General features: G+C 49.1%; 1 protein-coding gene across 1 annotated transcript; it reads left to right on the top strand.

The window, feature by feature from the left end:
- Positions 1–140: 140 nt before the first annotated feature.
- On the top strand, positions 141–27,325 carry LOC144158179 (uncharacterized). Its single transcript, XM_077688859.1, has 4 exons — positions 141–259; positions 22,534–24,493; positions 26,438–26,524; positions 26,701–27,325. Exons 2-4 carry the CDS (start codon positions 24,331–24,333, stop codon positions 27,114–27,116), a joined length of 666 nt encoding a protein of 221 aa, XP_077544985.1. The 5' UTR covers positions 141–259; positions 22,534–24,330; the 3' UTR covers positions 27,117–27,325.
- The last annotated feature ends 342 nt before the right edge of the window (positions 27,326–27,667 follow it).

Below are 27,667 nucleotides of genomic sequence, written 5' to 3'. Positions count from 1 at the left end.
TACTTCAAGGAGCTTATTTAAAAGTATTTATCAAATATATTCAACAAAGGGTAGTAGCGTATTCGACCAACCGCACTGGTGCGCATCAAATGCACCCAAGTGCACACCAAACGCCCTCGATAAAGTAGAGCCATACGTCACGGAGGAGGTTTTTACAACGTAAACAGTGCCGAAGTGAATGGGCACGCTGCCTTCGCCGATCTAACTTAACAACTCTGAGATGTCAAATCGATGTGTCAAGCGAGGTCTCGCACCACACGTAAGACGTTTTGTTCATTTTCACTCTGGTACTTAAACTTACGCTGACGTTCGATCGTCCTCGCGCAAACTGTGGGAAGTGCAGCGAATTGCGTTTACTCCGAAACGGTTTTGATGACGAATTCCTCGTGAACGTCACATTCGTTTCAGTGTGTACGTACAATTCAGCTGTCAAAAGCAGCAGTTTTCATGCAGATCTTTACCAAGTAGAAACTGTGAAATGAAGGGCCTTCTTACAGCGAAGCCTTCTGCCGCTAGGTTTTGACCACCATAGAGTTGGGTTCTGACCAAAATTGCGCGCGTCTGTCGAATTGCGTCAATTGCGTTGACAAAGTATCGCAGCGATGTAACTCGTAACTCTATGCAGCGAAGGTTGGTGTCCCAATTCGCACGCCCCGTGGGAACAATTTTTATTTTAGTTCGCACGCCGCGTGGGAACAATTCTTATTTTAGTTCGCACGCCGCGTGCCAACAAAAACTAAAAATTGTTCCCACGCCTTTGAGCTTTCGCCTGCTACGCGACAAGCGCGGCTTGCGCTGTCCCTACCGAGTCACTCTGGTCTCTGTTGGCATAGCATTGTCAAGCTGCCCGCATGACAATGCTAATCTGTGTTAGTAAGTAGCTAATCTGTGTTAGTAAGTAGCTTAATAGTTTGTTAGTTGCCGCAATAAATTTGATAAACGCGTTGGTAAACATGTGTCCGCGGGGCTACACGTCGAGTTGTTCTTGGTTGAATGCTTGAATTGTGATTCGGTGAGTTCAGTGTTGAAGCTGACTTATCTCCGCCGTTTACTTTTAAATGCAGAGCATTTCAGTAACTCACGATGTCCCCGCGTTGACGTCCGTAGTCGTAGTCCGCACCCCACCCCCTACACTATACACCATTTTCCATAAGCAGCCGGGAAAGGAGGAAAATACTCTCAAACCAGTTCTCTCGGCGGCCGACCAGTGTTGCCCGTGCGCGCTGGGCTGCTAACATCGCTCGGCGCGGTGTGCTCCGCTGCGTGGTTCAGGGGTATTTCGCACCGTGTGCTTAGTTTTTGCGGAACTTTCAACTGTTTTAGCAAATGCTGCGATGCCGTGCAAGGCGCAAACGTCGCTTGGTCAGCACTGCGCGGTGGTGGGTTATTGAACAACCAGAGAAAGCGAGAAACAGTCGCTGACAGCACGCATGTGCACGACACTGCCTGGAGGCATCGCTTCCCATCGGCATCGCTTCCCAACGCACAAGGAGTTGAGATATCGGTGGATTGCGTTGATAAATCGCAACGACTTTGTACCAACGACCAACTCCAGGGTTTGTTGGGTGCACTTGGACAGCAAGCAGACGGAGCAAAATCCATTTATCACACGCAAAGCTGCGACAGGGAACGGAACCCCCTGAAATGTTAGAAGCAACTTTATCCTTTACAATACAGCATTGATTGTTTGGTTGGTTGACTGATTGATTGATTCATTGATTATGGTGTTTAACGCCCCGACGCTTCATGGGTGATGAGGCGCGCCGTAGTGGAGGGCTGCGGGTTAATTTTGACCACTTGGGGATCTTTCACGAGCGCCGATACAATACAACACTGTCTGGTTCCTTGTAGTCAATTTAAAATACCATATATTGTTTGGTCATTAGAGACGATTGACAATAAACAATCCCCTTTTCATCTAATCTAACCTTTAAAATCACGGCGTTTTCTTTACTTTTTTTTTCAGGCCAACGCATTACCCTGCCAAACGATTTGAAAGGATAACTTTCTCCATCGCACACTCCTGGTCGATAGCAGGATAAGCAGGCAGCCAAATGTGGAAACGCAGCTCGAGATACGCGTGAACGCTGCATTTGGAAAATAGCTCAACCTGTTCACAACGCGGTCAAAGGAAAAGCTTCTAATCCTTTTGCGTTGCCACGGAATGTAAAGTATTACAATTATAAAACAGTTACTGCTGATAGCGTAAAGCATTTAAGGTGCAAGCAGCGGTTTCACAAAGGTGGGCTCCGAGCGACAAGCCACATGCGCCACAGAACAGGGAGGATTGCATGCGCTGCGCAGAGTTAGGTCAATCATGATCACGATCATGATCAACCAATATTAACTCCGTCAGCCCTTTTGCTCAACCTTCGAATAGTAATTTGACTGGTTGTGCGGTCGTGTTATTTTTCAGCCCAGGTAATTTCGTTTCGTCAGTAATCGTCATAAGTCTAGTTAAGAAAGATTATATTGCATTGCAATGTAATCAGCGTAGCAATCGCCTCGTCGAAAGTCCATCGCGAGCACGGATCACCGTGACCCACATATGCTGTGCGCGCTCCGCATTCGACGTCCGCGCTGCCGTAAACATGACTAATCGGTGAACATAACAAGCACGGTGGCATTGAAAACACGTATTTACTCCCCGATATCGATTTCTATGTCAGTCGGTGCCATGCCGGTACGTTTGCATCTCGGAACTGCGGAGCACCACCGGCACCACCACCACACTGCTACTGCTGCTCGCAACAGCCGGGGTCGGAATTTCCCGCTCTGGCAGCAAATTAGGACCTAAAATCCGGCCGCAGATGATGAAAACAATACAGAACACACACACTTAAGCACTGCAACCGCTAACTTAACGCCAAACCACTACGGTTCACTCGGTAATGCACGGATACCGAGCAGACGCACGCAAAGAACGGCGCAGTTAACAGCCCAGCGCGGAGGTTTCGGCGGTCGCTTCATAGACGGCGCTAGCGTCTGGTCAGAAAAAGCAAATGGCGGCGCCCACCTCTAGCAAGGAAAATGATGTATAGGCCTCCTGCGCTGGAGTTGATGATGATGATGATCGTTGTGGCCAGAAACCCTTTGTATCGGGCGGACACCGAAATGTCCAAGCCAGGTGAAAAAGTTAACAAAATACATATAAAAAGAAAAAAAACAGCTGAATGCCTAAAGTCATTGCACCGTCCCCACCAGCGAGAAAAAATTCCCCGCATTTCCCCGAGGGGAAGAATGTGAAAGTGCGAATGCACGAGTTGAATTTGCGCGGTTCGGTAATGTTCGCGAAAGAGAGATCACACACACACACACAACTACAAAGAAAGAAAGATGCATTTATTCACAGACACCTATTTGTGTTGTCGTTGTACTTGATTGCTAGAGCGGATCTCAGCTTTGAAATTTCGTGTCAGTACTCCTTTAAGCGGGTGCATTAGCCCTTCTCACGCCCGATTCCTGGCCAATCCCCCACGTGGGTATGTGCCATGTCAGCGGCCAGGCAGCGCGCGCCCATCTCCCCCCGTTGCCAAGGAAGACGATGAGATTCCTGGCCAATCCCCCACGTGGGTATGCTATGCGGACATCGCCGGTGGACGCAGGTTCAGGGTCGCTTAAGAAGTGCATTCGCACTTAAAACTAAAGGTAGCAGTTTTCCTGCAGTCTTGCTCATATGGTACACTGCATGGGTATTTACGTCCATTGCACTGTCACCATTCACTGCAGTTCACTCATGCGTTCACTGCACCGTCACCACAGCCGCACCCAGCCGAACCGATCGCTGCCAGAGTTGCAGTCGCTCTTTCGTCGTGTGTACGTCCAGGGCATTGTCGACGCCGTCCTCGAACCCTAGCGCCTGTTGTATAGTGGCGTTGACTCTGGCGGGTGGGCGCAGCGTGTGGCACTGCAGCACCAGGTGCTCCATGCTTTCCTCGTGGTCGCCGCATGCCCTGCACTTTGCTGCTTGAACCTCTGGTGTGCTGTCGTAGTTCCGGCAGTACAGCAGCGTGCGCAGTGCCCCCGCACGGGCCTCGAAAAGGAGTGTGCAGCCGCTGCTGTTGTCGTAGACACGCATCCGGCCTATATCTTGCCTGTGGTTGCGGTATAGTGCCAGGGTAGACTTTTGGTGCATTGTGGTCTGCCAGTGAGCGCGTTCCTCTTCTTTCACCCTGGAGCGCACCTTCTCCGTGATCTTGTGCGGCGGGCCCACCTCAATCGGGTTGGTAGTGAAGCCGAATTTTCGACGGAGGTTGTAGAGGCGGTTGCACCACTGTGTGCGTACACCCTTGAATGCCATGTAGCGGAACAATCGCCGCGCCCAGCGTTCGTCGTTCATGACTCGGAGTCGCTCTTCGAATGCAATCTTGCTGGTGGCCTCGCGAGCCTCAAACGTTGACCATCCCAAGTCACCCTGTATGGCCTCCACAGTATAACCAGCTTTGATGACATGCAGCGCACCTAGCGGCCGACGCCTCTGGATAGTACAAAAGCAGACGACCCTCGCCGTTCTGTGCCCTCCATGTGTTTTTAATTACAAGTCAGAGTGAAAGTTGGTTGTAGCGCTTTGTGGCGTGTTTAAATGACTGCATACAGTATGAAATAGCCCTTAAAGTAGTTGCAGAGGCTAAACAAAATAATATCTGCTAAAAGAAGACGATTTGTCGGCTTTCTTTTGAGCGAGCTGTCGCGGTGGTCGCGGCGTGGGACAGTATCGCCAGGTCGGGTGGTTTAACTGTTTGACGACAGTTACAGTTTTTTCTTCTTGCGTGCGACAAAGAGAAGTTCACGAGTAGCATAAACACGGAACGCCGCTCATCCTATATCCTGAGGTAACTGCAAAAGGTTGCTTCAGCGGGAGCATGCAAGCGAACGCAAGAATTGCGCAGCCAACTCAGCTGACACTGCTGGCCTGGCACCGCCTTTGAAACGAGTGGAAATTTTGTTTCGTATTTTCGCAAACTAAACGATTCTTGCGTAACGTTTTACGCCGCACAATTTACGAACGGCAGGGTACATGTATACTAGCGAGTAGGTGGGGCAATAGCGCCGAATAAACAAGTTAAGCGCAATTAAAGAACGCAAAACATGCACCAAATTTTCACACGCCCGCTGCCTGCAGAGATGTGTACTTCTATAACATCACATAACACAGCATAACATAACACAGCCGCATACACGGAGTGGGGCCCCGAATATTTACATACGATCATCACTGACTGTATTGGTGGTGAGATCTTTGAGTGGCGCACCCTGGCTCTGACGTCGGCTTAGGGATTCGCGCCGCTGTCGTCTGCTACACTCCGCTTGTGAGGGGCAACAGTGCCTGGGCTAGAAATCGCCCGCTTCGTTGCTGACGTGCGTTAAAAAGCGTATTTCTAGCGACTCAGTTGTTTTGCCAGCTTCTGACGCATCTGAATAATTTGCAGCTGTATCCCCCACAAGTTTGCAACACACGAAGAGATAGAGAACAACTTTCTTCAGAGTATCGGTCAGAAGATCGTGTGTAACTCGTCCTTTCTTGCTTATTCGCGAGGATCAGCGATCAGAGCTTCTCGATAAGTATTCAAAATGCGTAGGCTTTTAGGCAGTATTTTTGAGATGCTCCTATAAAGACTCAACAGTCTAATACTACGTACCAAGCAGCGGCCTCTACACGCTCATCGCACAGCAGGAAATAAAGCGGCTTTCTTCTGTTTCTTTTGTTGTTGTCTTGTATCGGATTAATGTTTCTTGCTTTTTTTTTCTGCCCAACGCATTAATTTTCCTGCGCCGTCACCAACTTCTTATTAGGAGGTTTCGGGATGTTTGGGAGCCTCACAAAGGTCGTGTGGATATTTCCTTCATTTTGTATGGCATACATTCCCTTCTTCATAAATTGGCTTTCATTACGGCTGCGTGCAAGAAGGCGCATATCCGCAGCATGCTCTTGTTTATTCACATGCAAATACAATGAGAAGGTTTGTGCTACGCCACCGCGATCGCGCCCTAGACAACGTGGTCCACAGTACTCGAAGGCGGCTATTGTGCTCCGAATTTCTATCGTAATTATATCGTTATCATAACGAACTGACTCTCAACTCGAACAATGATGACATGATTACGGTGTTGAAGGCATGATATATTCGCTAACTAACGTAATAAATAGTATACCTGCATATATTACAAGACTCGAAACCGAAGAAGAATTCCAAGTAGCTCTTCATTGCTTTTCAACCCTTCCAGGCGCGAAGAACAAATCCTATTCTACTCGGGATGGCGTTCTATGATTTGAAGAAAATTACTTTTACTCTCTTGTCCTGGACTGAGGACCCGGCCCACTAACCAGATCGATTTAATTGTTAAACAAAGTTTTCCCCTTCCTCCCCTTACTCCTCCTCCTCCTCTTGAGTGCAGTTTTCCTATAATGCATATCCGAATATCGGGAAGATATGGCTGTGCAAAATGTTCCGAAATATCCCTCCAGGTCTTAACAAACATAGATGTGTTACTATAAATTTAACGAAGACGTGACTCGTTTTGCTCAATAAACCTCCATACTGGTTAGATGCCTGGTATAGAATCAGCACGCGCGTAAATACACACTGGGTTATTTGGAACTCAACCTACAGTTTTTGCAGTCTATAGTGCATGTCGGCAAACTTTAATGCCTTCAAAACGTAAAGTGATGTGACAAAACGCGTTCGAGCGTTCGGCAAGGTTGCAAAAACTGTTTTACCTTACATATGATTACAGTGTATCGTGATGCCTTCTGCCAAAGCCGACAGCCCTGAAGGCCTAGAATTTGTTTTGGTCTTCCATTTTCGCTGTTGTCGGTTATTAGCAGCTGACTGTTCCTTTTGTTCGAATGCTTACATGAGAAGCTGACGCCTAGCTCCGACTCTTCGCGCTCCGCACAGGACCGGCTTCGCAAGGAATGGGGTGGCGCCGGCAATGTTTCTCCCGTAGCGGTGTCCAAAACTATACTTTAATTGACACCATGAGCTATTGTATGCGATGTTAAGCCTATTATTATGATAAAAAGTTACCCACACGCCAATTCTGGTGCGGACAAGCATCAGACGTTGACCGAGCGCAAAGAAACAGCAGGGAGAGCGATCCTGAGTGAAGCAGACGAGAATCCCTAAGCTGACGTCACGGAGGCGCGCTTCGCAGCGCCGCCTGTGTTCGCGCTCACCGCCAATTGGTTTTCTAGTGCAGGGGTCGTCGAATCTGAACGTCGACACACCAGTTTTGACTTCAAATGGAGTTAGACAGCGAGACAAGAACAGAGAATTGGAGTCCTCCAGTTGAATTGCCCCACCATCTTCACACTTCGCCAGATTATTGTCAAATATTATTATAAATTCGCTGAATTTTTTCTTTTTGCATTCAAAGCCCCCCTCCTCCTCCCACCCGATTTGCCGTCCAGCCCTCCGCCGTGTCGGCTGCATGCATGGAACTCGGCCGTTGCTGACCCTCGTTCTAGGCCATTAAAGGCCAACTGCACTCAAAATTTCGACTTCTTGAAAACCCTATTTCCGTATAGTCTGCTTAAAAAGAAAGCAACATGTCAAATACAACAGCTGAAATACGCACGTAGACGCCGCAAGCGGCCAGCAAAAATCGGCGATTTTGAAACCGAAACCGAGGAGAGCGCGGCCATTGCAGTGACGTTGCAGCCGTCCAGCGAGCGGCCGGACGGTCACCAGTTCGGGAGAATGTCTGCGCGCAAGTTCCCGCGCGCACGGGGCAGCAGAGCTCGACCGGTTCTCCCGCTGCGTGGCTGGCCAGAGGAAAAAGCCACCGTCGGCTGGAACGTCACAGGCGCGTCATGGCTGTTTACGCGATCCGCCGGCAGGTGCAGAGTGGTCTGCGGCGGAGCCTTTTTAAACGCTTCTGACTGATTAACGAGGCGTTTCACGGGGCTACCACTTGTGTCTCAGCTTATTTGGGGGTACTTACTACGCATTAAAAACAAATTTGGCCGAGGTGAAATTTGAGTGCAGTTGGCCTTTAAAGGGCCCCTGAGATGGTGGTTTTTGGGGGGTCGATGGTATCGGAGCGCAACGGCTATTTCTTGAACTAATCGTGACGTGTTTGTGTGCTCTTGATTTAATCAACTTTTTACGAGCGTAAAAACATCAGAAAGCTACAAAAACATCTTTTGTGTGTGGGTGCTTTTACACAGTCACACATATTTGTTTTATACCGGAGTGTAAAGCACTTACACACCGGGCCAAACCGGGCTTGACGCTCCTCCGTTCTCCGCGGAAGGATACAGTTGATACAGTGAGCGCAGGAGCAACGACGCTTGCAGCCAGCGTGATCGCTCAGCGCTCCGTGTCTGGTGTTAGAGTATCATCAGTTTTCTTTGCATTTGCTTTCTTGGACGCTGTACCCGAAAGGATTCTTTGCACCATCTGTGTTTCGAGCGTAGCCTCGACGTTGTTTCAGAGGTGGTAACGAACGGCGCGCCAAGTGAGCGCCGCGCCGACGACGAAGGAGCAGCTCCGCACGCAGCGCTTGGACGACGCCGGGCACTGCTCGTGATCACGAGGCGCACGCTCAAGTGCGCTCACGCGGGCTGAATAAATCAGTTCAAGCCCAAACGCTCTCGCAGCTGATTCCCTGCGGCGGTCGCGACAAGGGCAAGAGCATGCTCATCCCGTAACAACTGCCAAAGAGTTTCATTTCATTGCTTCCCATCAAGTCATGATCGCAGAAAGTGTGGTTTGCTGCACCGGCCTTCTGAATGAACCTGTTGCCTAGTGTCCTTAGCGCGCTTTACCGTTTACCGTGTTAAATGAAGCAAGAGTAGCTGTTTGCCGCTGCAAACGAAAGGATTGCACTCTGCGGTTTCTGCATTCCGGCTCTGTCAAGTAGCGACATCTGCCGAATTTGTCGCAAAGCAAATGACACAAACGTTTGTTGCCCAGAAGTTCGGAGTCAGTACTGTTCGCTTACGCTTGAAATGGCTTGAATCTTAGACGTCTTAGATTGAACTCTCACAATACAATAATTTTTTAAAAAAAAGAGCCGTATACTTCTACTGTAGAGCTTAAAAAATCGAAAACATGACGTTGACGCCGCCATCTAGTGGGAATAATTAGGACCAAGTATTGCATTAACCATAATTCACGCCACCGCTAAATATTTCGATATAAAATGAGTAAGATATATTGTAATGATTCCGCAGTTACCTATATTACCTTGCCCAAGACGATTTTGAAAGCATAAAAGAGCTATGCTAGTTCATAAAGGCATCTGAACCATTGGAAGCGTGGGAAGCTGGAGTAGGGGCAGAAATTTGCTCGCTCGTTCTAAAAAAAATTTTCATTTATCGTGCTCCAGATCATCATTTAGAAAGAATGTAGTAAACAACATCAACTAAGATTGCTTGCATGAAGGGCAGAGCACAGCGCATTTGCTGTGCCGTAAAGTTCCGGAAGAACGCCCACCCAAATTTAAGCTTGATATCAAGTGAAAAATACGAGATTGGCGAAATTTCGGGTCAAGCGCGGAAAGGACGAATAAGTGACCGCATCTACACATGAAGAGATGATTCGGGTTTGTTTTGTTCACTCATCGGCGCTAAAGCCATGGATTTTACGGGGTGGGCGCGCGTCTTTCAGTAAATTGAATATTTCACCCGTAAAAGGGGGTGGGCGATGTTTCGGGGGAGGGCGTTCACTCGGAACTTTCCGGTAATCTAATCAAAACGCGAGCGTACATTTCGCCGGCGCAGGGGGCTCGCTACTACAGTCGGTAGAAATTCTAGCCTCTCGCTATGTAGCGACGGTAAAAATACGTTACCGTTAACGGAAACTTTCGCGCATGCAAGGTCGACTTCCGCAATCACCAGTATCTCCTGCTCAAAGTCCGTACAGACTGAAAACGTTGCTTAAAAAAAAAAAGGACGTCGTCGTCTCATGTGCGACCCACTCGCTGAAGTAACCATGATAACGACGACGCTCTAAACCAAACCGCCGCCGTCAAAAATCGCGGACATTCCGGCGGCCAACCATGAAATGAGTGCTTCGCCTCGGACGAGGTCGGACTATGTCGTCATCGCAAGCCGCCGAGCCAACAAATAGTTCTGTCTCGTCGGGGTAATAACTTTCGTTAGCGTGAGCGAATATGCTTACTATTTTTGGACTTGTTTCTACAAGAACTATAGAGTAGATTTCTGACACAAACAAAAACACTTTGAAATCCATCTCAGGCCCCCTTTAAGTGCGAACTGGGAATGTATTCTGCAAGAGCGTAAGTAAGTAAAGTGAGAGCAAAGAAGGAACGCGAGCGGCCTCTTATTAGTTCGCCCGACCACTTTGTTTTACGGCCACTAATTTCGGAATCGCAAAACAGATTTCACGCTTCTGACGGTCGCGGCATTTTGTCATTGAGACACGCAACAAAACGGCAAGCTAACGCTGCACCATGTATTCGTAACGGCGACGCAAACGAGCACTGTTTAATGAAAGTGCACGCATAGTGTGCAGGTACGCAAAAGAGCGGCGCACCGAAGCAGGCGAGCCTGCGGTTCGCCGGACTCGCTGGCTTTTTAAAGCGCTATCATCGCCAATTGCGTCACTCTTCTTTTTTGATCGGTGGTTTTTGAGAAGTCTTTTTCCCCTAGAGTATCAGTTTAAACCAGAAATTTCACTTAAAATTTCACTTCGTACGACCATCGATCGGTGAACCTGCGAGTAGCAGACGCCGTCACGGTCCCGGCACTTTCGTCGGCGCTGTAAGCGTGTTTAGTGCTGCAAAGCTTTTTCCCCTAATGCCAAGTTGATCGCTGAAATAGATCGGACGCGTCGGGGATGAGCTGGTTACCACGTCGCAAAATAATCGGGAGCGTCGAGCTCATTTTGCTTCTGTCAACACGGGATCCTATGGGACCCGCGCAGCTTTATACTACCCGGAAGTACTGCCCGGAAGCCGCTTGCGCAGCGCCCCCTGGGCAGCGCAGGAGGCCTATATAAAAAAAATACTATCCGGCGGCTGGTTTCGATCCCTCGACCCTGCGGGCGGAACGCAATGTACATGGTGCTCTACCCACTGCGCCACAAAGCCGACACAGAATGGGAGGCTACGAACGCGCCTTATATCCTTGACTCATTCAAACTACGTCAGGAAGCTGCTGATACAACGCATTCACTACCACCAACTCCCCAAACACTAAACGTTAACGCAATACACCCACCCCCTATGCGACTCATTTACTCGAGTCCCCCTCGCGGGGAGATGGGCCCAATTTTTTCTTTTTTGTAATTCCGGTAGGCATTCTGAGAGAGAGAGAGATATATAACTTTATTACGCAATAATGCGAGAGTGGTTCCTCAGTCCAGGAACCCATGCGCTGTCCAGGCTGCCGTAGCCCTGGTCACAAGCAAGAGCTGGTCCTCAGGTCGACAGCTGGACAGCAGTATCTCCCACTGCCCAGGGGAAGGGGACGGGTTCAGGTGCGGAAGGTCCGAGTTTTTTGTGCAGTCGAATAATATGTGTGTCAGAGTTCCTGGTTCGTGGTAGAATTTACACTTATCAGAGTACTGTGTAGGAAAGAGTAAATGCATACGGATGGGGTGGGGAAAAGTACCTCCTTGAATTTGTCTGAGTGTGGTTTCTTGGCTCTTGTTCAAAGATGTGTGAGGACTGGGGAAGGTCTGTCTCGTGGTTCGGTAGTATTGGGGGCGGGAGTCCACACAATGTCCACCCAATGGGCAGGCGGATGTTCATTCAAAAGTCGGCATGTGGCGGGGGCCACCCGTCCTGACAAGAGCCTGCGGCAGGCGGCTTGCGAATCCGTCAATATAATCTGGGAGGTGGTTTAGGTAAGGGCGAGCGCAATAGCTAATTCTTCAGCGTCCAGGGAAGAAGTTGTCCGAATTGAAGCGGTGGTGATGAGGGCGTTCTTAGATGTTACCACTGCCACCATAGTTTGCTTATCTGGGTAACTGCCCGCATCTGTGTAGATTACGTCGGATTGGGTGCTGTAAAGTTTTTCGTGGGCTTTGCTACGGGCTTCTCTACGACCAGGGTGGAGGTCCGGGTGCATATTTCTGGGAATGGGGCGCACAAAAATGGGCTGGCGCCAAGTGTTGGGGACGGTGACCAGGTGCGTCTGGTCAGGGCATAACCATTGAATATTTCGAAGGACCGCGCGGCCTGCTTTGGTTTGGGCAAGTCGAAGGCGTTAACAGGAAAGGTGTTCTTCGATGAGCTCCTCTATGGTATTGTGGAGCCCCATGCTAAAGTTTGGCCGTGGACGTGCTGATGGGGAGACCCGTAGCTTGTTTTGTTGCTTTACGAATGAGGCGGTCGAGTTTGTCGGTGTCGGTTAAAGTTGGAACAATATATGACGCGACGTAAGTGAGGCAGGAGATGACGAACGCCTGAACGAGCCGAAGAGTATCTTTTTCTTTCATGCCTTGGCGCCGGTTGGTGATGCGACGAATCATATGTATTACCTGATCAGTCGCTTTACTTAGGTTGTGAAGTGTTTGGTCGTTTCTAGTGTTGGCTTGGATAGTAAGACCCAGGATCTTCAGGTCTTTAACCGGTTGTAGTGTGTCCGTCGAGGGTAATCGAGATTTTGTCAGGGTCAGAGTTGAGGCTGTGCTTACGAACTATAATTAATTCGGACTTTTGAGGAGAACAGTGGAGGCCATTGGCTTGGGCATACGCGTTCACTGTGTCCGCAGCACGTTGAAGAGTTTCTTGAATTCCCCCAAGGGAATCGGTGCCCGTCCACAGGGGGATATCATCCGCATAAAGGGCATGTCGAAGGTTGGGTATCTAGGGCAGTGGGTAGGTCAATGAATGCGATATTAAACAGGAGGGGAGACAATACAGATCCCTGGGGCGTGCCGCGACTGCCGAGTTGGATTGGTTTAGAGGTGATATCCCCTAGTTTGAGGATGGCTCGGCGATCTGTGAGAAAATTGGCGATGTACCTAGCTGTATGTTCGTTCTCCGCAGCCAGTCTGATTAAGCCGACCAAGAATCGCCGCGTGGGTCACGTTGTTAAATGCCCCTTTAAGATCCAGGGCAAGGATGGCTCTAGGGGAGTGACGGGTGGCTGGTGCGATTATTTCTTCCTTCAGTTGAAGGAGCACGTCTTGGGTGCTGAGGTGTTGACGAAATCCATACATGGAGTCCGGCATCTGTCCCGTATCCTCTAAATGCTGCTGGAGTCTCTTGTGGACAATGCGCTCCAATACTTTTCCAATACAGGAGGTGAGTGAAATCGGTCTGAGGTTGTCGATATGTGGGGGTTTACCTGGCTTGGGTATGAAACGTACTTCAGCAGTCTTCTATTGCGAGGGAAGCTTCCCAGACGACCAGAACTCATTGAAATTAGTGAGCAGGGTCGCTTGTGCTTCGTCCCCAAGGTTGGCGAGGACCTTGTAAGTAATCTGGTCTGGTCCAGGAGCGCCGTTTTTCTTGCATTCTTCTAAGACAGCCCTGAGTTCATAGAGCTGGATATTCCGATGGAGGGACTCGTTGGGGGTGCCTGTGTATGGTAGCGGAGGGTCAGCTGTATCTGTTTGTAGGTATTTGTCTTGAAGGTCCCGGATGAGCTGTTCGGGTGTTCCAGAGTACGCGTGTATGCTGCGGGCCATGTTTCGGTTCGATTCCCCTTTGCTGGTGAGGGGATCAAGTAGGTGGCGTAGTAGGTGCCACGTCTTGCGGGTAGTAAGGGTGCCTTGCAAGCTGTCGCACACCTGGAGCCAGTTTTCTCTGCTCAACTTCTGAGCGTACTCAGCGGCTTGTTTTGAGAGCAGTGAAATCTTCTTACGAAGCTTTCTATTATGGCGCTGACGCTTCAACCTGCGGGTAAGGCCATGGCGCGCCTCGCATATGCGAATGAGCTTTGCGTCCACACTTGGGCTTTGGTAGGATGTGGCTACAGTCTGTGTGTGAGCCTTAACATCACGAGTGAGGTCCGCTATCCATTCCATAAAGGGTTGGTGATGGTCTGAGGACCGAATTAGGCGGGATTTCCGAAATGCATCCCAATTTGTGATACGGGCGAACCCGGTGCGGGCTTTGAAATCCCGGTGTCGGAGGAGGAGGTGGATAATGTCGTGGTCCGAGCCAAGATTTATTTGCGTATTACTCCATCGCGTGCCGAATTATTATTCTCCCTCTCTTCCTCCATCCCTCCTCCTCTACTCGTTTTACTGTCCCCCCTCTCGCTTCCGTTCGGCCGGTTGAGGTGTCGGCGAAACGCCAGACAGTTACTGGCCTCTATCTCCCCTTCCCCACCCCCAACAACCACTTCCTCCTTCCTCCTCCATCTAACATCAAGTTGTCCCGACAGCAGAGAGAGGTCTTGGCTTGTGTCACGACATGTGCTAGTCCCTGTGCGGGTCGGCGTGTTGGGATCATTCAGGAGGGTGAGGCTGAGGTTTTCGATGGCTGACATCACGCTCTGCCCTTTTCTTGTGTTATACTTGTACCCCCAAAGCTGGTGTGGAGCATTGAAGTCCCCGAGTACAAGTAGTGGACACTGCCTAGCGAGGTTAAGTGCTTCCTGAATTGTCCTCTGGATCTCAGGTTGCTTGGTAGAAGGGCGACAGTAAACGTTCAAAATAGATAGATGAGATGTTTGTTTGATGGAAGGGGAGAGGACCTCCACAAGCGTGTGTTCACATCCGGCTTGTGGCGTGAGATGCTGTGTTGCTGCAGTAGAGTTACGAACTAAAGTAGCTGTAGCTTTCTTCAAGGGACCTTCATAGTAGAGGTAGCCCAGGAGCTTGGTGGGTCCATGTGTTTCCTGTAGACTATAATATCTGGTTGTGGGTCTAAAGTAAGTATGTACTGTTGTAGAGAGGCTGCTTTGCCTCGGTAGCTACGGCAATTCTATTGAAGGATCGCCGTGGCTTGTTGCTTAGAGCGTGTCGTGGCCATCTGAAGGCTGGTGGCAGGTCGTGCCATCGACTGTTCGAACGTATGGTACTGCGCGGCGATGGGGACGGGAGCCACAACCGTCGATTCTGTCTTGTCTAATGGGCCCTGCGTCTGTATGGGTTTCAAGGCCTGCGGAATTGACGACGAGAGAAGCCTGCGTTTCCTGCCGGAGGGTGGCAAGATCTTCCTTGAGGGATTGAAATTCTTGCTTGAGGATGACATTGTCTGAGCGGAGGTTTTTGATTTCCTCATTCAAATTTCCAAGCTGATTGACTAGTTGAGCAAAGACAACCTGAGCTGAGGGAGGTTTGTTTCCATTCTGTAAGGTGGGATTTTGGTCTGCAGCGGGTGTGGATGAGTGAGCCATAGGTTCGAAATCAGGATTGGGTTTCTTTCGTTTTTCTGGGTTAGTGCGGGGGGTGCGCGTTCTAAGGCTTCGAGGCGAGATTGTAAAGAGGTTATCATAATTTTCTGCTGTTCAAGGATTTGCAGAAACTGAGGGCACTCGTGGCATTGTGTGTTAGTGTCATGAGCAACCCCCCAGAAGTGGTATGTGCCTAAAACCCCAGAGAAGTATGTGCCAAACAAAAACTATGAAGCGTGATAAAATTTAAATGAACAGGGAGATGAGAAGAAGAAGAAAATGAGGCAAGCTTGGAGAGAGAGAGAGAAATGACCTTTATTGAGCTTGGAAAGGCAAGCTTGGAGTAGCAGACCGCTCCCTTCTCCGGCCACGTGGAGGGGTGGGGTCCCGAGCTCTGTCCCGGTTTGCCGCGACGACTTGCCGGAACCGTCGTTGCCGGAGGATGTAGGGTTCGGCATAGCGCTTCGTGCAGCCAGGCGAGCCCGAGAGATGGGGACCCCCACAAAGGCCGCAGGTAGGGAAGCAGGGATGGTACGGGGTCCCGGTCTCGGAGGCCGCAGTGGTGACACACTTGGACGTTGGGCTGAGGGCACCCCGTAGACCGATGTCCTACGTCGTGGCACGTGGTGCAGACTGGAACTGTCTTCTTGTGCAACGAGCAAGGGTATTCGGCCCCATAGAGGCGTACAAAGTATGGGAACTTCGGTCCTGCAAAGGTCAGGATCACGGTCGTGGTTTGGCCAAGACGACGCAGTGCATAGATTTCGTGCTCAGTTTGGTCGAGGTTGCTGAGAATTTCATTATTTGTGAAGCGGAGGGGAGCTCCATGGATTACACCCTTCCTGGCATCATCGGGAGCAAGTCCGTACAGTGATACTGGATGAACGGCGGTGCCGAGAGTTTTCTGCTTGACTTGAACGAGGGCTCGGGCTGCTTCCGCAGAGGGAGTGCTGATGGTAGCTGTATTCTGTATAGAGTCGATGCGAAGCCTGAGGTTTGCTTTTCGCCACGTAGCGTTAATCGCGTTCAGCAGGGCCAGTGCGACTTCGGCAGCCACTCCCCGGAGGCGATTATAAGCTCGTCTTACGCCCGCAAGGTGGTTTACGCCTCCGAGACGTGGAATACGCCGAAGTCGCGCTGGCATTCTGATGTTGGTCCACCGGGAAAATCTCTACCCCTGTAGTTTTTCTGGGCTCTATCATATGCTACCGATGAGCAGTTCTCGGAGAACCATCCTGCTCAGCGGTTAAGTGCTGCTCATTCAAATAAGCATATTTCTAGAAATAGAGCGCTTGATACTTTACGTGAGCACAGCAGGCACGTGCTAGATACTGTGGGTGAGGAAAAGCAGTGTTACATATTGATTTTACATTCTGTGAGTGTTTTGTTTACCATATGTCTTTGAGAGACATGAAATGCAGGGCGGAAATTTTTGCAGAACAAGAAGTTCTCAACGTTTTAAAGCCACAGTTAGGTAGGATTAAATAGAGGAAACTTTGTAATGTGAAAGATGTATCAAAATTTTGTGGATTTGGAGTGAGCTTGCTGAATCCAAGTATGTATTGTGTTGATAGGAAATATTTTAGTAATATAGGTTAGAATTTGGCAGGTTGTTTTCGCCAAGGAAGCACCGCTGTCGTCTCATTGCGCTCAATATTGTAGAACCAACTGGAGCTAATGTATTTATGCACAGGACCATTAGATTTGTGGATATCTACAGAGGGATAGGGGAACTCGTAAACCAGCAAGGGGGAGCGTACCTGCACACATTTTAGTCTAACCAGTATTAACTACACGAACAATAAATGGTATATTGTCTTTAGCAGCAGGGAGCGAACAGGTTCGCGACGCACATTTTCTTTTTTCCGTCTTTGTTGAAATGTTTGAAATTGCGAGGCGCAGGCGCACAGTTAAAGGCGTTTTGCCACCAAATTTTAAGTCTGTAAAAAGCCTTCTGTAGGCTTTCTCTGTATGCAAGGACCCTCAACACGAAGTGCTGTGTACAGCAAGCGCTTAATATATATTTTAATTCGCTTCTAAAAAGTACCTAAATGCTCTTCGGAGATCGAGACCCATCGCTAGCGCCACTAACCATGACGTCAGTGAATTGCCAGCATAACAAAGTTTGTGACGTCATACCACGTTAGCGACTCGAGCGATGTCAACTTGAACTCCAGTTACCACAGTTTGTTTGGTCGCTTAGTCGTATCAGACACACTAGGCCGACACGACGGCGACGCGACGGCGACGAGTCGCCAAACCATCGGCCAACTGCCGAATTGCCAGACCGCGTTGTCACACTACGCCGACGGCGACACAAACACGTCGACCGATGGAAAGTCGCCGTAGTGTGACTGACTCGCCGACCGAAGACGCCAACAAAACCGGTCGCCCGACGCGTCGTCGGGAATCGACCGAGAAGCGAAAACTGCGACCCGACAACATTCGTGCCGCAACGAATGCGGCTCTATTTTGTTAGTTTCTGGAGTGTAATATACTTAGCAAAATCCATGAAGCCCATAGTACTCGACACTAGTGCTAATGCGATCCGCATTATGGCGTTCAACGCTTCGGCCGTGCTCTTCGGCGACGCCGCTACCCCCGGAGCTGCAAACTGCATGCATGTGCGATGTAAGGTCAGTTTCGTGCTGAAGAGTTACGTAGGGTAATTTGGGTAATAAGAGATCAATATCGGCCAAGGTTTTTAACGCAAAACTTAAAACCAAAGTACGGCAAGCACCAACGTTTTTAGATTAGGTTTTTAGATTAGGTCAGTTTGCAAACTGCGCCTCGAGAGGCGGTACCATTTCGTCGCCATTCCGAGAGGTGGCGCTGGCGTTGCGTTGAGATCGAGTTTGGGGAGCGAGGCTCGCCCCGGCCATGTGTTTACGCTGTGGTGTTGGCGCTCGCCTGTTCGTCACGTCCTTATTAACGTATTAGCTCTGTGCTGTTATCGTGCATACATATTTTAGTGGATCTCTGAAGTGTCGGTGCGGTTTGTTGACATGCTGCGCGCCGGGCTGCCGTTCGGGGTATGCTTCGGAAGCGGCAAAGTCCGTGCAGCGGCATTTCTTCAAAGCGCCGAAGGGTCCTGACGGATTGAAGGCGTGGGAAAGCGCGATTCCGCGGAAAAACTTCAAGGTTACGCCGTAAACATACGTTTGTGACATATTCATTGTGAGCCTTCAGACATCGTCAACTGTTACGAACACGCCGTGAACGGTCAAACTGTAAGGATACCGTAAGGCAGGTGGACTCTGAGGGACCGCGCGGCGCCCCGTATTTTCCCTGACATACCTGAGCATCTGTCGCCACCAAAGACGTCAAAGTCATGCCGAAAACCACCCAGATGGATGACAGTGGTTCCCACCTATGTTGCATCCTGCCAAAATGATGGGTCTTTGCGCGAGGAAACTGGCGTAAGTGGCGCGAGTGGTGTAGAAAGCGCCGATGTCAGCACGTACATCGGGAACTAAGCTGTGGTTCGCGGTTATGCAGGAATTCAGCAAATGTCCGACATTTCAATCGCAGAATGTGAAGGCTTCGCCTACCCAGGTTATCCTCTACAAGCCCGAAGATTCTGGGTGCAATTGTGCTGATTGAGAAGGGTGCAGTAGTCGGGCAAAACTTGTCGGTTGAAGTTAATTCAAGAGGTTTGCTTGTTACGCCGTGTAGCTACAGCGATAAAAATGGGAATATTCACCCTCAGCTGACAAGGCAGAGGAATGTAGCAACATTTATTCGCTACATTGTTGCTAAAGATCAGCCCTTGGAACAAATGTTACCTGTTTCCAGACGTTTCATCCGCAACAACTGCCGTGAAAGGGCATGCAGTGTGTGTGGCACAACATATTCACGGTGCTGTCAGATCAGATCCCAACCCGGCGCGGCGGCTAGGGCGCCGTGCTGCTGGGCGGAAGGACTCGGGTTCGATCCCCGGCCACGGCGGCCGCTATTCTGATAGAGGCGGAAAGCGAAAACACCCGTGTGTTCGAGATTTCAGCGCATGTTAAAGATCCCTTGCGTGGTCAAAATTAATCCGGAGCCCTCCACTACGGCACGCCTCATCGCCTGTGAAGCGTCGGCGCGTTAAACCTCTTATAAATCAATCTGACTAGTCAAAACTGAGAAGTGTTGCCTATCTGCAGATTGCAAAAAGAATGAGCAGGAAAAATCAACGCAGAAGACAGCATAAGCGATGGCTCAGCGGAAAAACTATCAGGCTAAACGCTTTAAAAAATCGGCATATCAGGACTACAAGAAGATAAATGAAAGTTTCTGTGACCCTAACAGATAGTCCATCAGATTTACGAACCAACAAAAAAGAATAGCAGTACGACAAACATTCTCATCCGAGAAAAAAACGTTTATTTCTTTTAAGAAACCACATTTATACCTGTCAAAGAAATAAAACACTGTTTTAATAATTGGTTCAATATTCTTTTTTAACAGCGAAGCTGTTTAACAAATCGTAATTTTTGGTGTCCGCAGTTAAAATACCAAGAATTTGCTGAGCGCGGGAACGTGAGCGCGCACGTCAGCACTTGGTTTCCAATCGGCTCAATTGATCAGTTTTGTTGGGGTTGTAAACATGTTGAAAACGTATCTACTGCATTTTCTTACACAGCATAAATAAAAATGTCCAGGCGTCTTTTCTTGATTCCAAGTAGATGGCTGACAATTGTAGGCTTTCCCGCAGTTTCAGAAGTGTAAGACGTGTTCGGGTATGCTTTAAACATTATTGAGCTATAAGGGATCCCGTACTGGGGAAAAACTAAATGGAAAAATAAATAAATAGAACGGGAAGCAGCCGAAGACAAGCGGACTGTGCAGTGTTTGCCTTGACTTTTTTTTTCTTCTTAAGTACAGCTTGTTTCTCGTTATAATGTCGATAAAAATGTAAAGCTCTTGCCACTAAAGCGTAAGAGTAGAGCGAAGTGGGATTTTGCATGTCAAAGAACATTAAAGGTGTGCGGTAGTCGTTCACCGGCGCCTTTTCAAGCAAGGAGTAGCAGACGAAGCGCCGAGACCGATCTCAACGCTACCGCAGCGCCACCGCCTGGTCGGCGACAGCACCGGCCCGCGCCGCGGTGCTTGGAAGGCCGCGCTCTTTGCCAACTGACCTAATCTAAAAACGTTGGCAAGCACTGTCCCTACAGTGCAAAATCGCAGTCGCAGCCGGGGACACTTATTTTTGCGGGCGCTTTCGCGAAGGAGCAGAGTTGATGGCGATAAGCTATTGCGGGGGCTTCGCGGAACCTTGCTGCGCAAGCGCTATTTAAGAAATTTCAGTTCACCACAAGGAATTCTGTAAAATAGCCAGTAAACATCGACGTACGACTCGAAGGATGGCCCTACATCTACTACACCGGCTATTTCGCGGAGGGACAGCATTTGTGCGGTGGCGCAGTGGTCTCGCGCGTCGCGCCCGCTCGGTCAACGTTGCGGGTTCAATTCGCGGTGGGGACAGCTTTTTTTGAGCGGTTTTATAAGGGGCATGGTTTGCATATTCAATTGCATTTCTATGGCAGACATAAAGAGTCCATGTCGGAGGTGACGCGGCTTGACATGACGAGTCGGCGTGTTTACTTCCGTGGTGAAGCAGGTGTGTGCGGGAGCAGACGCCGCAGTAAAGTCGCAGCGTACCGCAGCGCCGCATGGCAGACACACGTGGCAGAGCGTCCTCGCAACACTGTGACGTCAATGCTTGAATCGGCGCCCAGAAACGGAAACCGAATCCTGTTCGCATTAATCGTGCGATAATAATTTTTTACTCAGAATATGTGGATGTGAGAGCATGCATCATGCTTTCGAAAGAAATATAAAACGTTTGCGACAAAGAATGCACAAGCAACAAATTTTGGTGGCACAACACCTTTAAGTTTGTTTCTGTACTGTTCTTACCTTATTTGCAATATTGCAAGTGCCTGGCGCAGAATTTTGATGCAATACTGCACTACGGCGCATTTTTTTGTGCTACATGCACATTTGTGATGAGATGGTGAGGCCGGAAGTGCTGCAACAAATCCAGTGTAGTTACGACGTTAGGTCCCAGTGTTGTACCTGATGCTGCCGGTTGCACAACCTTCCATGTGTCTTCTAGGTGACACCATGGAAGGGCAGTGGCATAGGGTACCAGTCGCCAGATCTCATTGCGGTGCCCTACCCAATCTCTAAACCTGCAATTAGCGGTTGACCCAGCTACCACGTGTCTGTCAAACCAGTGAAGATTTGGCCCTTGCTCAAGCTTCATATACATGATGATTCTTCCATGACAACGGTGACCAGCTGTACTGCACTGTTACTACATTGTCAACTAGGGACAACTGCATCGCCCAAACTCTTCCAAGCCTTACCTTCACCCTTACAACAATGGGTGCACCCAAATCTCAGAAGTCTTCACCTTTCTATCGTTACATGCTGTTAGGTATATAGCCCAATTAATTTTCTATTCCACATTCCCAAGTTCGCACCTTGCACCTCCACATTGTTTCTAAAAAACATTCAATTCTCAAAATTTTCTATAATCGTATTTTTTTGCATTATGATTTGAAAAGATGTGTTTCAGCTTGGAATTAAATTTAAAAAATGTGAAGAAAAAACTGCTATGAAGGGCAGCTCTGCCTCAATGCCTGCCGGACACCAAACAAAAAGGGAGCAGTAGATTTGCATTACTTATGCATAGTAACTCACAAGCATTACCCAGTGCAGCATTATGATCATTGTCGCTCTTGTCTTTGTCTGAAGCCATTGTGCAGTCACAGAGGAAGTCGGACTCACTCTCGGAGACAAATTCGAGGTGTTAAGTAGACGTTGCTACCCGAAGTATTGCAAAAAAGCGGCTTTTTTTTCTAGAGACAATGCCACGACCATCATTCCTCACGTTTGACACCATTTTTGTTACATTTGCCAAACAGGTTTTTCCCCAAAGTTCTGAAGGGCCCTTGGTACTAGAACTGATTATTGACTGTAAAATCACCTTTGGTGACGAGAAGCACAGCATTGGCCGCCACGAGTGATGCTGGCGATTAACTTTGATGACTCTTTAAAAGTTATTCCTTATAACTTCTTCTAGTGACAGCTGCAAGATAGCTGCAACAAGGGTTAGGTCTCATGTGCTGCCTCACTGTGGGCAAATTGCATGAGGCCCAGCCCGAGTTGGTTACAGGGCAGCGCCTCAGAGAATTCATCTCCAGTGTGTCGTCAGTTTCTGCAGCTGATACTTTGCGTTTATGAGAACTTCATTAACCACTGCACATTACACCACGCAGGAAGCCAGCCCTGCGTTCCGCACAGCACCATGTCGCCTACGGGTCCAGTTCTGCAAGTGTCTTGCCATGGTGGAGCTGGTGAAGGGGGTAGAGCTGTTTCAGGATCTGGTCCACTGTGCCACGTCACCAATGTCAAGCTGGACCAGACGCTACTGCAGCTGAAGGCGGCAGTGTGGAAACTAGGGAAAAGTGCTCCAAGTCCCGTTGCTACATAGATTGACACCGCGCTGCGTGCAGATGCCATGCCAACTGGCTGACAGGCAGCTGGATCGCGCATGGGCTCGGAGGTTTACCTACTCGTCGCAAGCTCTGGGGTACCTTCCAAACTGTCCAGAGACCTCAAAGCAACTGGAACCCACTGGAAGTGATGTGGTTGGGCCCAGTCATTTTGGACTGTTTGGGAGCAGCAATAAGCCTGTTTTGGAGAGTAAAAATAGGGGAGTTGTAGCGGCCAAAGATTATTTCGAAGCACTAAAAACAACCCACAGGAACATTATATACACAGTTCAACCCACTTATAACATCATTGGGCATAACAATGAAGTCACGGCACCATCAACTTCGCTATATGTTGTATGGTAAAATAAACTGCTTATTAATTACACTTATTATTGGTTATAACAAATGACCCTGACGGTACGAGCCTATGTACAATATAGTATTTGGAGATCTGTAAAAGATCATGGGTGCATTGTGTGTGTGACCAGGCTGTCATCCATTTGCCCACCATTTCTCTGTTGCGATGCCGGATTTCAGCCTACCGAGTCAAGCAGTGCTTTCACGTTTATAGGGCACAGCAATGGAACACCAGACATCAGGGCCTGAATTCTCTAAAATGATGGCTGTAATTTTTAAGTAATGTGGCATTAATTGGCACGTTTTCCTTGGTTAGGGAATCCTGTGGAGGAGCAAAAGAATCAAAGTGCATTTTTCTGCCTGTCGTTTTAAAGTCGAGTAGACGTGCACAGTAGTAAGACGTACTGTGCGATTTCTACAATCTTCCACTCCTCTGCGGGACTTCCAACCAAGGCACACAAGCATTTGTGCACCAATACCGTATCCCTTCAAAATGGCGGCCATTATTATAAAGAATCTGGTGTCAGTTTAGCCACAGTCAGAGGCAGATGGCTGCTTAACATAAATGCACCAATTGAAAAAATCTCTCCCATTACCTGCTCAAAGACCAGAGGGCCCTGAACTCGGGCGCGTACAGTCAATCGGACTAAGATGGTCACTCGTTACCCATAGCTTCTCCTCCCACACCACATCCCTCTATTGCTTCAATAAAAGTTCACAACACCCTGTCTGTATGTCTAATCTTTGCCCCTAGAAATATATAGCTGCCCTTTATCTCTAAAGTCCCAGCTAAAGTGATGGTCACCATGCTGCAATCAGAAACTGACGCCTGTTCTGAGCAGCTGTGGGGTCCCTCCAGTTGTTTTTCAGCATGCAAGGTTGAGAGGAAGGAATGACCCAAAGACAAAATGCCACCTCTGGTGAAACATCTCACCTCAACGATATTTTTAAAACACTCAGTAGCTTCTTGTGAATGAATTAATTGAGGGCGCCGAATTAGCTCTGCTTCTCATAAAACAAGCCACAACGATGGCACTCGTGCCTTCGCTGAAGCAAACGTCGACAGGGACAGCCTGCATATGCAGAAAATTCAACCATGGCGAAGAAGAGCAGCCTAATGAATTTATATATATGCCTTACACAAGAAAACGAAAATCTGTAAAGTAGTAGTAGTAGAAACTTTTATTTTGCCCGTGATGGGATTAAAAAGGAAAGGGACGAATGAGAAGGTGGTGTCTTCCATTCGTCTTCCTCCCCTCTTCCTCAGCCGTCAGCCACAAGCCCTTGGACTCTGGCGGCGGCCTCGGCCATCCGGACGACCCGAAGTTGCACTTCCGGATCGGGGCTGAGCAAAGCGGTCTCCCATTGCACCATGTTCGTTACAGTAAGCGAGTCGCTTCTAGCCTTTGCTGCAGCATTTTGATTCTGTCTCGCGGGGCACGACCATAACATGTGGTAGAGGTCCGCCCGACCCGCGCATATCTTACAATCTCCTGAGTATAGTTCGGGATAGCAGCGACTGAGCGCAACCGGGTTTCGAAACGTGTTCGTTTGTAACTGCCTCCACCATACCGAGTCCCGTTTAGTGCGGCTGCGGTGCGTGGCGGGATATTTCCGTCTTGCCAATCTGTAATAATCTATTTCTCTGTACGACACCATGCGATCCCTTTCCGACCTGACGAGTTGGGGTGAGGTGGGGTCGACGTCTGCCTGGCTGATTAAACCTCGGGCGGCGTCGTAGGCCCTCTCGTTTCCTGTCAGACCCGAGTGTGCTGGCGTCCAAGTTATTTGAATTTTTCTTGCGTTTATCGCTTTCGCGAGTATGCTCGTGGTTCGAGGCGATACCCTACCTTTTGCAAAGTTTCTGACGGCCGATTTAGAATCGCTAACAATTATTTTTGCGCTGGTGTTGGATATGGCCATGGCAATGGCCACCTCCTCACCTTCCGTAGGTCGCACCGTAGCGAGCGATGCGGCCGTGAGTAATTGTCCCTGATAATCGACTATCGCTACCGTCATGGCGTCGCGGGCACGATATTCGGCTGCGTCAACGTAGACCACGTCCTCGGATCGCTCAAATCATTTGTCTAGCGCGCGTGCTCGTTCCCGCCTGCGCTCGATGTTGTGGATAGGATTCATGTTTTCTGGCAGTGGGGGAATGTAGAGGTGCGCCCGCCATTCAGGGGGGATCTCCTCTTTCGGGCCCGCCTGTGTTTCGTATGCTATTCCTAACGAACGAAGAATGTGTCTTCCGGTTTGGCTCTGGGATAGTCTTTCGTAATGGGCCGTTCTCTGGGCCTCCACCAATTCGTCGAGCGTGTTGTGAACATAGGTCGGCAAAACAGAAAGAACTCACTCAAACTCAATCACAGTTTTTTTCATTTACGCTGTACTCAATCAAACTCAGACTCAAAAAGTTCGTCTGTTCACAAAATCACTCTTACTCACTCATCAAATACTCATTTGTAATCGTACTCACTTGTACTCAAACTCATTTGTCCTCACGAGTATTCGTACTCAATCTGTACTGATGAGTACTGAATCTGTACTCATGAGTACTCACTCTGTACTCATGAGTACTCAATCTGTACTCATGAGTACTACTCATGAGTACTACTCATTCTGCACTCATGAGTACTCAATCTGTACTCATGAGTACTCAATTTATCTGCACTGTTAGCTAGGTCGTAGCTCGAATAAAAAACTAAGTAGAAAAAATAAATTGTTTAATTGATTAGAAAAACACGGGTTACATATAAATCAGGACAGAGGAAGAAAACGTCTGATGCGGTGCACTGTCGTTGGGCGACTTACTGCGCGAAGGCAAGTACACGTGAGAAAGCGAAACGGAACGTAAGCACTCGCGTTGCGTTTGGCGTCTCCTCTTGTTCTCAGGCCGGGTCGGGCTCAGGGGAGCTCGGGGCTTAACGGTGCAGCCGTGGCCGTAAACTGCGTTTTTCTGCGTGTCTTCGGGTGGCAGCTTTTGTCATCCGTTTTCTTGTTTGCACTACTGTTTGCACTACTGTGTTCAGGAGTGCATATACTCATGTATGTATTGGCCAAACATATATGTATTGGCCAAACATAAACAATGACATTGAAGAAGCAGCGCGGCGTTGCCCGGTATTCCAGAAGCACAGGCCCAGAAATGCTCGAATGCCTTTAATGAGCCACGAAATTCCAAGTTTACCGTGGCAGGTTGTTGGCGCCGACTTTTTCTACCACAACGGAAACGAGTACTTAGTTGTCGTTGATTTCTATTCTTTCTTCTTTGAAATCAGAGCAGTGACGTCTACATCTGCTAAACATGTGATTTCCGCTTTCACAGACATCTTTGCGACTCATGGGTTTCCGCTCCAACTCTGCACCGATAATGGACCACCGTTCACCAGCCAGCAGTTTCGGGACTTCATCGGTAAGGTTGGCACCAACCACGTTTGCGCCAGTCCATATTACCCGCGCTCAAATGGTATGGCGGAAAGAGCCGTACAAGAGGCCAAGAAACTGCTAAAGAAGCATCCATTTGGATCGGTAGACTTTTGCGCGGCATTGCTCGAATGGAGGAACTCTCCCCGTGACCCATGTTTGCAGTCTCCAGTGCAACGACTCATGGGAAGGTTGACCAGGAGCCTGCTGCCCGTTCCTGCCATCCACCTCCAGCCACGGGTCATACCACCTCGAGACGTGAAGCAGGCAGCGACTGCAACAGATCCGCCAGAAACAACGGACCTTCTACAACAGAAGCTCCAAGCACCTGCCAGAGTTGCACCGTGGATCCAGTGTCGCAGTGTACAACATTCCAGCAAAAACGTGGTATCCCGCTGAAGTCGTCCAGACTGCTTCTACTCCACGCTCCTACGTCGTGGAAACTGAGGACGGTCGTCAGCTTCAACGCACCCGTGAACATCTCAGGCCAGCGCACCAGCCGTCCGCACCAGTCGGCGCGCCTACCGACGCGTCTGTTCCTGCGTCTGCGTCTCCGCAACAATCGGAGCCCGAACCGTTGAGAAGAAGCCAGCGAGAACGACGTCCACCGAAAAGATACCCAGACAGAGACTTCTAACCCCTCAATAAAGAGAACTAAAAAAGGGGAGATGTAACCGTGCGCAGTCATGCACGCTTGCCTGTATCTTGTTATACGCCCCCTACCGAGCCGTGTATATAAGCGCCCGTCTCTGTCAATAAATGCTGATTGCCAGACCAGCCTTCGTGCGTGCTACACCGCGCATGATACTTTTTCTTCCTTCGCGCTTTGTAAAATAATTACCGACTTATCAACCGGATAAACGATGAAAAGTCTTAATTTGAGCTAGTCAACTCAGTGCAAGCCAAAACGGGAGCTTGACAAATTCACTTCAGTGTCCCTTTAATTTATCGATGCGCTGTATAGATTGCGTGGCCGAAAAAAGTCGGCAAGAAAGGGGGAGGGCAGCACTCGGAGAATTTCAGGGTGTGTTCTGACAGCAACACCGCCACAACCCCTGCCTACACCTGTGATCGCAAACTTTAGAGCAATAATCGAGATTTAAAAAATACAGTGGAACCCCGATTATACGTC

This window comes from Haemaphysalis longicornis, unplaced genomic scaffold (assembly GCF_048455015.1).
Source record: "Haemaphysalis longicornis isolate Haplotype H1 unplaced genomic scaffold, Haemaphysalis longicornis Haplotype H1 scaffold_10, whole genome shotgun sequence".
Lineage (NCBI taxonomy): Eukaryota > Metazoa > Arthropoda > Arachnida > Ixodida > Ixodidae > Haemaphysalis > Haemaphysalis longicornis.
The sequence above is the reverse complement of the archived record's forward strand: the minus strand, read 5'-3'. Positions and strand labels throughout refer to the sequence as shown.